We start from the raw sequence: 9273 nt of genomic DNA, 5'->3' as shown, positions 1-9273 counted from the left end.
AGTTCAGAGGGGTAAAGAAGCTTACCATTTCCTCAATTTCTCCATCACCAGACTTCAATTCTCACGACAGTCGCAACATGCAAAGCTTTCTTTAGAAACATCCTCTTCTTCTTCAGAACTACTAAAGAAAATGATGCTTTCTAGAGAAAGATTGATAAATAGAATTGATAAGAATTTTATTTCCACACACATCTATACAGACTCCATTGGCACAGTCTACATAGATCAATACCACCACTAAATCCTAATCATTTTGTCTCCCACTATGGAACCAGCTGATTCCAAACTAACTAAACCAGGGTTGAAATCTAATCATTCCCAACCAGCCACTTAAGTTTCTAAATATCATATTTAAGTTCAAATATTCCTATTTCTATACAATCGACTTCTCGACTCTTCTTTGAGTTTGGCTCATTAGGAATTTCGTGTGTGACTTTTTTATTTTTACGCCCTTGGCTTGTTGGAGTAGCAAAACTCTCTCTTATTTTTTATATGCTTCAACCAATTAATACGTGCCCTTTGCTCTCAATACATTTCCTCTTTGTCCGCCTCAAAGTTCAACTCTAATTGAATATTTGTCAATTTCGAGAGAGTATCATCAGTCGGTTCCTTCGTTACTAGCACGCGCAATCTATCCTCCAGGTGTTTCTTACGAGCCATACGATCTTGTTTTAGTTTAGAACTCCAATCCATGAGTCGATGTCCCAAACCATCTAATTTCTTGGGTAAATTTTCTGTAATAGAGCCCTAATACTCTTAGATAACAGTCTGACACTCACCCTCCAAACTCCAATCAGCATCAAATCTGAATCTCCTCTACCCCATCCCATGGTTTTTTTATATTCAGATTTTTTGTTGTCACTAAAATCAGACAATAGTCAGAAATAGAATGTAATAAGTGATTGACCAAAACATCGAGAAATTGATACCACCACGCCACATTTGCTATACCTCGATCAAGTCGTCCCCGGATGTTTGTTATTGCAAATTTACCCTTCTCCAAAATGTACCATTTCCCATTGTAACCCAAATCACTAAGATCACAATCAGCCAATGTAGAACGAAAAGCTTCCATGGCTTTCTGTCCAAATTCGGCCACTCAATTTTTCAAAAGAGAAAGTAATTTCATTAAAATCACCCACTACTAACCACGATAATTTTTTATCCTGACCCAGCTTGCGAAGAAGATTCTAGGTAGAATCTCGTAAGCGTTCCTCAAAATGGCCATAAAACCCAACAAAGCACCATTTAATTCCACCATGGTCCTCGTGCACTTCCATATCTATATGGTCGTTAGAAAAACTTCATAGAATCACCATCTCATGCTGCCTCTACCCTAAACACAACCCACCTTTCGAACCATCAGCTCCAACTTCTATTCTATTGTGAAATCCACATTTCTTTCAGATACTTTCCATCTTCCTCGCACTTAATTTTGCTTCCATTAGAAACAAAATTTGGGGATGAATGACTCTCAGTTTATTCCCAAGATGATAAACTACATGTGGATTCCCCAGTCTACAGACATTCCAGCTTAGTAATTTCATAATGCCTAGCTGCCCTATCTAGCAGAGCCAACCAATAATTTATCAATGCCTTTAGACACATATGTTCCTCAAATTGTTCGTTGTCGTTTCTTCCCATTATCTAAGTGAATGGGGTTGTTTTCACCATCAGAACCAAAGTCCATAAGCCCAGCAACCATAACAGTACCACCACTCGGCCCAATACCATCATTACAACCCCTAGTAAATTCAGGAAGAATCACCTCATTGATAATCGGATTCTTCTGATGGTATTACCCTCTAAATTATACGTTGAATCCCTATAATTACATAACGTTGATTCCTTTTCCTTTTTTGCATATCGCAAATCCATACCATCTAACTGACGCAGCCAACGGATGATTTTCACCGGTCCTCCACTAATCGTGGCTCGCAAAGCAGCATCCTAACCAAACACAATTTTAGACGGGTCAACATGAACCCTTACCAGAAAAAAACTTTCCCTATGTCCAAGCTTTCCACAGATAAAGCAAAAGAGTCTAAGTTTTTCATATTGAAACTGAGCATAATACAATTGATCACCCACTTGAACCATTTTCCTCCTTTCAAGGGCCAATCTCACATCCAGTCGTACTTTTATTCTCATATACTGTTGCAACCCTAAAGATGGAATTCATGTATCATATTCCATGAACTCACCCAAGAACGCCCCAAAACATTTAGCCATTGTTTCTAACATAAGACCTGGAGGCAGATCATGGATTTGAATCCAAAACACATCATAATTCAGCGGGATTGTGAGTGAATCTTCTTTCATTTGTAGTTTATGTAGTAATAATAAATGGTTGTTAAAAAACCACGGAAGACCTTCTAAAACTCTGTTCATATCTACCGCATGAAAGAACTTAAATAAATAGTGTTTCTCCCCTATATCAGTTATAGCAATACCTCTAATAGGATGCCATAAATCAGCCATAATATTCCGAAGAGACGGAAAATGAACCACGCTATTTGTCAAATAGGTTCCAACCAGAGAAAACTCCAGATCTCGTTCCATCACTTTGGCATCCTCTTGGAAAGCATCTTTTTCCTCATCCGAAAGGTGAAGATTCGCCAGATCATCCACTATTGAGCACCAATCGAAACTAAGAACCAGAATGACCGAAAGAAAACCACAATAAACCACAATAAACTAGAAAAAAAACTGTGTCAACAAGGACAGACAAAAAACCGTGCTAGAGAGCAGACTTAGTTGTTTTATTTTCTTATTAAAGACATACCTAAAATGTTTAATTGTTTACATTTTTTTTAAATCTATAAAATTAATAATATAATATAATGGGTTAGTATTTGGTAGGATGGTAGTGTATTTTTTTAATTCCATAAACAACTTTAAAAAATTGTTGTGTCTCCTTTTTTAAAATATTTATTTTTTAATATTTTACTATACCCCTATACTAATAACGTATTCATTATCTATAATCTATAATAATATATAAATAAAACCACGAGTTTGAAAAAACTTTTAAGAATAAGTTGTATTTTTTAATAATAGAATTTTTTTTATTCATTTAAACTACACAATTGTGTATATTAATTTATTTATTATTATATATTTTTTTAAACTAATTATAATTTAATTAGTATTACAATTATATATCAATTAAAATTAAGATTTATCATTATAAATAACATTCAATATTTAATCTTTTTCAAATAATAGCATCTAAAAATTATTTGCATTATGCATGCAACTTCACAAGTTCAAAACAAAATTTAAAGGTTGAAGATGAAATACTTTAGTGCCAAGATCAAAATCATTTTTAAGATGGACGATAGGTTTTGTTTTCTCAACTTTGCTTTATATATCCATATAAATGTAATATAATAATGATAGTATTTGTTTGTAGTTTTGATTCTATACTTTGTACCATCAACTTGGCGTGCATTGTGATTTAGTTGAATCCAATTATTATTAATTATTTTCATTTAAAACTATGGGTTATTTGAGATGAGTTGAAAGTGAGTTACAATAAAAAGTTTCGGAAGATTATGCTAGAAAGTGATTATGCTGAGTGTTTTTAATTAGCAACAAACGAGAATGGTTGTCTTTGAGTGACATACAAAGAACGTGTGGGAAGTAACAATTAGACATATATTTCAGAAGTATGCAATGAGGTAGCTGATTCTATGGCGAAATTAGTAAGGAATGAGCGGCCTGATCAACCGGCCCTAAATTCAGAGTGAAATTTGTAATATTGGGTTGCTTTATCAAAAAATAAATTAACTCTTGAACCCAAAGAAATTGCAGTTCAAGATCATTTACTAATCACACTCTTGTATAGCTAAATTTTAATTTGTTAATGAAATAATAAGTTACCTTGTACTGTAATCACTAAATTTTAATTTGACGAAAGCCTCACACATTGCCTGACATGTATTTCACGTCAATATTGATGTGTATTCATCATCTCACCACCTCTCCCCCTCACAATATCTCAATCACCTTCAGCCTCAACTCTCTTTCAATCCACCATCACCCAACCAACATTAAATGCCAAAACACAATTCCCACACATCGTACACAAAAAACTCAAAGCAATAATAAAACCATGTTAGATTTGTTTTGGATTTCATGATTTTCTCAGTTGTTCTTCAGTGAAATGTAAAGGGAGAAAAAGGACAGCTCGTCGGTATTTTTTGACGGAGAAGACATGTGATGGACGGCGACGGTTAGCGTTTTCTAAGGGATAAAAAGAAGAAAACTGGAGGCTACGATTGCTTTGGCCGAAAGAGGTGACGGGCAATAGAGGCTTTGAATGGCGGCTAGAGTTTGTGAAAGGCGGAAAAAGAATAAAGAAAGAGAATCAAATCAAAGGACATGGAAGACACGAGGTTTAACAGCAATATTTTTACCAATTGAGATTTCTGTCATGCCTTTGATATTGAGTAACAGCTGAGTGACTAAAATGTAAATGTTACAAACAGGTAGTGATCCAAGCTAAATGTCGTAGGTTAAAGCAAACACTTCCAAATGCGCAATACCCTGATTCAACATTGTTAACCATCATCAGCTCACCTCTATGTTAAGGCATCAGATAAGATAAAGAGCAAGTTATGGTACTGAATGACCGATATGTGACAGTCAATCAAATGAAATGATTTTGATTCATTGACCAGATTCTAAGAGATTGATTGAGCACTGAAATGTTTCAACTCAATCCACACACACCAACAAAGAATTTCAAACAAGCCCCTAGAATACAATTTTGAGTAAAACCTCAACTCAAAGCAAGCAAACACATTCCCTAAAAACCAAACCCTTTATCTACCATAAGAAACTTAAAACTGATATAGCTAGAATTCAAAGGCAACCAACCTTTACTGTCTGTACAAAGACCGGCTACTACAAGCTCACTCCAGTTATTAGCCTCCAAAAAATGAGAAAAACCCACGCTTTTTGGGCTCCTCCTCAACCATAACAGCCTTCATGCTATCCTGCTCAACAAGCCTCCAAGCGGCTTGCTCGAAGGCCAACCCAGCAAGCGTGGGAGGCTTATTCAGAACAAGTGGGTACCCTCTGTTGGTGCTTCTGATAACCTCGGAATCCTCAGGAATTACCCCCAACAATGCCAACCCCAGCATTTCTTGCACATCCAAAACCGACATCATATCTTCTCCCTTTATCATATCTGTCCTCACTCTGTTTACTATCATCTTTATATCCCTTATCCCATCACATTCTAACAGCCCTGTCACTCTATCCGCATCCCTTAAACTCGTTATGTCCGGCGTCGTCACCAAAACCGCCTCGTTTGCTGGCGTTATTGCCGTTATGAACCCTGCGTCAATCCCCGCCGGACAATCTATTAGTATGAAATCCGGTGACCCTTCCTCACGCGCTTTCAGTGCGTCCACTAACCAAACCAACGCTTTCCCACCGAATCCAATGGGGAGCTTCGATCTGGGCTTGGAAATGCAAAGCAATTCGAAGTTCGACCACCGCTTATCTCTTACCAATGCCTGGTCCAGTCGGCAATCGCCATTGAGTACCTCCACGACCGTATAGTTCACGCGATTCTCCAGGCCTAACAGGAGGTCTAGGTTACGTAGGCCAACGTCGGCGTCGATGGCCACTACGGAGAACCCCAGACGGGCTAAGGAAAGACCCACATTGGCGGTGGTTGTGGTTTTTCCGACCCCGCCTTTTCCGGATGTTATAACGACGACGCGTGGGGTCTCACCGGCCAGCTCAGGCTTTCTATTCCATTGAAGGACAGAAGAAATGGGGGCGGGCTTCGATTTGGAGTAGGGTTTTGGAGGTTTTAGGCATTTGGGGTACAAAAGGGGGTTGAGCGGAGAGTCGAGGAGAGTGGGCTTAGGATTTGCGGAGAAGAGCTGCAAGGAGAGCATTTCTATTTTAGGGTTTTAGGAGGAAGAGGAAGAAGATGGAGATGGAGATGGAGAAGAAAAATCATTCGATTGGAGACATTAGCAGAGAGAAGCACAGCAACAAATGGAAAGAGAGGAATGCCATCAAAAATCAGACCATGGAATGGTATTGGGGCCATTTGGGCTCTAAATGGGCCTCCGTTCAGATTTAGTTGGGATTCAAATCCTTCAACAAAAAGGGGTAAACTACATTAGTAGTCACCCAACTATGGTATTTGTTTTTTCTTAGTCATCCAACTATGAAAAGTTACAAAATGGTCGCTCAACTATTCAATTTTATCTTTTTTGGTCAACTCACTATCTTAGATTTTTGGGTGTTTTCATTTTTTAAGTTATCCAACTGGTGAAAGAAAAAGGCAATTGAATAGTTGGATGATCATTTTGTGACTTTTCATAATTAGGTGACCAAAAAGAAACAATCCATAGTTGGATGACCTCTTTTGTAGTTTACCCATAAAAAATTTCAGTTGGGGGCGATGAGAGAGAGAGGCAATCAATCCATCACGCAATAATTGCCAAGTGGCGTGACATCAGCCATGACACCGCACCCTCCACAGTTACCCAATCCACTCACAATTAACAAACCCCCAAGAGAAAAAGTCATAGAAGATCAATGTTCCCAGTTACCCCCTCATGGTTCATATATATGCCACGTGTCTGTCTCTCGTTGGCTGGTTACAACCATTTCCATCACCCTCCTTTCCTCCCCCGTTGTTGTTTTTTTTATATCCTCTTTTCCACTTTCTGACTTTCTACAGATCCAAACACGCACCTTTTTCTTTCCTTTCCCATTTTTGTCCATACTACGACTCTTGGTGGAGGACCCTTTTTCTCTCTTAATATTCGTCTTGATAAGGTTTGGTTCATCTATATTTTATTTATCTCTTGGTTTTCTAGGCAGTGATTTTCCTCTTTTGATTGACAATAGGTATTTGGATCTGATGCCGATTAATGATTTAAAGTTATTTATCTTTATTAAAGATGGCATTTTCTTTCCCATTTCGGTAATGGTACTCTGCTACTTACATCTAAATTTAGGGTTTTAGGACAAACAATTGGACAGACTCGGATGCACCTTCTGTTTGGGTTGCCAAAGATAGGAAAAAATGGAATTTTAGATTGGAAGTAAGTCAAATTTCACAGCAGAAGTAAGAATTTTATTATTATAAATTTGATTAAATTTGTTTTTATCCTCTTCATCCCTTTTTGGGCGTTGGGGTCAGATCATTTTGGAGGTAAAATTGGATGATATTTTAGTAAGTTTGACTTTTTTTGCTCTTGAATCACAGTCCTATTGAACTGTGTGATGGGTTAGGTTTCTGGAAATTTACTTCATGCTCGCTTATACTATGTTCTCATTGATATTCATCTGAATTTTCAATTTTAACTTCCTAATGGATATTTTATCTGGATCTGATTTACTCTCAATTTACACACTGAGACTCCACTTGTTAAGTGCTTGGGAAAGGCTGTATGCTTCATTCTAAATACATGCTAGTAATTTGTCTCACCATTACCATCAATCTTTTAGTTCATCCAACTTTACATATTTGTATGATTTAAGTTCAGACTTTGAAGTTTGGTTGGATGTTTTAATGACTCATATGTTATGCTTGTTGACTGCAGTAGGGTAGGCCATGTGAGTAACGCTTGGGCAGGGACAAGGATATTGGTTCTGTTAGTGTGCAGAAGATGGGAAAATGCAAGGGTTGTGGGAAATTAGCGAGGATGTTGCCAAGGGATGGGCCTGTGAATGCTCACTATTCATCTCTACTGTGTTCCCCTGTTGTGTCTGTTTGGGATTGCATTGTCCGCAAGATGAGATATTCCTATAGACCTGAGTGGGTGTAGTAGTCTTGGTGTTATATTAGTTCGTACTAAGACAATAAAATTAGAAATAGGTAGCATCAAAACTTTTATTTTAGGGAAAAGGCTAAAAAGTAAAAAAGAGAAAAGCTTTATAGGGAAATGTATACGAGTTAGAGGAACCTGTTAAAGCAAAAACTGAAAACTGGGTTTTAAAGCATTTTAAGTATTCATGGATAACAAGGCATGTAACAAAATGCAAACAGTAGTGAGTAAAGCGAAAAAGAAGCAGGTGAAGGATGAGTTGGAACGTATTAAACAAGCTGAGAAGAAAAAGAGGCGGTTGGAGAAAGCCCTTGCTACATCCGCAGCCATCCGTTCTGAGCTAGAAAAAAAGAAACAGAAAAAGAAGGAAGAACAGCAGAGGCTTGATGAGGAAGGTGCTGCAATTGCTGAGGCCGTCGCTTTGCACGTCCTACTTGGTGAAGACTCTGACGACTCCGCTAACATTATGCTAAACAAGGAAGAGGGGTTCAACTGCTGGGGTTATGGTATATATATGGATGGAGGAAGGGCCTATCTTCCCCATCAACTTCACCCAAACTGTCAAGGCTGGGTCTCAAATGCATATAGAACTGGGGACGGTGACTGGTCCTTCTCATATGGAAGGGAGGTGCAAGCACCATTTTTGGAGAATGGAAGGTTAGGAAGTGGCGGACTTCCAGTTGGTCTGATTGCAGCACAGGCTATTTCAGCACTCCAAATCACAGAGGATGCAAAGGTCCTCCACTGAGGCTAGACAAAGCGTTTTGTTGTTTGGTCATAATTCTGAATAATAATGACTCTCTGGTATATGTATATGTATATGTATATGTATATGTATATGTATATGTATATGTATATGTCAGTCATATGTTGTGGTTGCTGCTTCTGTGTATCGAACTATCCTATCCTGCTCTCTCCTGTCTGTTAACCATACTATCAAATGGTCTGTTTCTTGATGGTTTTCTTTTTCCCTATCACTGATTTTGAGGCATGAATGCAGTTAGTCCCACCATCTAAATGCCATTAACACAGATGTTTGAATGTTATTATTGTATTTCTTTTATTAATCTTTGCCTGCAACTCCATCGAATACCAACCTCGTTACGCTTCTACCTTGTTGAAAAACCTTCTTATAGTTCCAAGTTTTATTTCACGATTTGGACATGTCTCTGGTTTTTTCTTATGTAGGTCATTGTGATGGATATTAATCTATGTTAGATTATCATTGACCGAATTTAGATAAATGGATGTTTAAGTTTATATGTATCTAAACAACTATTTGTTTAGACTCATTGGTTCGAAATCTCTACCATAAAACTCTGTTGAAAATTTACTTCAAATTCATTTTTTATAATGTAAATTACATTATTATAAGGGTGTTTTTCTTTTTTTTATATTTTTAAAAATCATTAAAAAATTACAAATAAAAAGATTTAATCCAAAGACCTGGTTAAATATTCAACTT

At 37.4% G+C, this 9273-nt stretch overlaps 2 protein-coding genes across 6 annotated transcripts; one reads left to right on the top strand and one right to left on the bottom strand.

Moving 5' to 3' along the window:
- Positions 1-4380: 4380 nt before the first annotated feature.
- Positions 4381-8764, top strand: LOC107917872 (uncharacterized). 5 transcript variants are annotated; one of them, XM_041098160.1, is made up of 3 exons: positions 6673-6813; positions 6996-7105; positions 7584-8764. In XM_041098160.1, exon 3 carries the CDS (start codon positions 7996-7998, stop codon positions 8554-8556), a length of 561 nt encoding a protein of 186 aa, XP_040954094.1. In that variant the 5' UTR covers positions 6673-6813; positions 6996-7105; positions 7584-7995; the 3' UTR covers positions 8557-8764. The 5 variants fall into 5 exon arrangements, with proteins under 5 accessions (XP_040954095.1, XP_016702737.2, XP_040954094.1 ...); XM_041098158.1 differs by having other exon boundaries at positions 6886-7082; XM_041098159.1 differs by having other exon boundaries at positions 6675-6813; positions 6996-7082.
- On the bottom strand, positions 4645-5918 carry LOC107917857 (putative septum site-determining protein minD homolog, chloroplastic). The gene has a single exon (XM_016847225.2). It carries the CDS (start codon positions 5916-5918, stop codon positions 4932-4934), a length of 987 nt encoding a protein of 328 aa, XP_016702714.1. The 3' UTR covers positions 4645-4931.
- Positions 8765-9273: the final 509 nt, after the last annotated feature.

This window comes from Gossypium hirsutum, chromosome D08, assembly GCF_007990345.1.
Source record: "Gossypium hirsutum isolate 1008001.06 chromosome D08, Gossypium_hirsutum_v2.1, whole genome shotgun sequence".
NCBI lineage: Eukaryota > Viridiplantae > Streptophyta > Magnoliopsida > Malvales > Malvaceae > Gossypium > Gossypium hirsutum.
The sequence above is the reverse complement of the archived record's forward strand: the minus strand, read 5'-3'. Positions and strand labels throughout refer to the sequence as shown.

Excerpts from the sequence above, each read along its gene's own strand:
- LOC107917872 (XM_041098161.1), top strand. The coding sequence starts at position 7,996 with ATGGATAACAAGGCATGTAACAAAATGCAAACAGTAGTGAGTAAAGCG.
- LOC107917857 (XM_016847225.2), bottom strand. The coding sequence starts at position 5,918 with ATGCTCTCCTTGCAGCTCTTCTCCGCAAATCCTAAGCCCACTCTCCTC.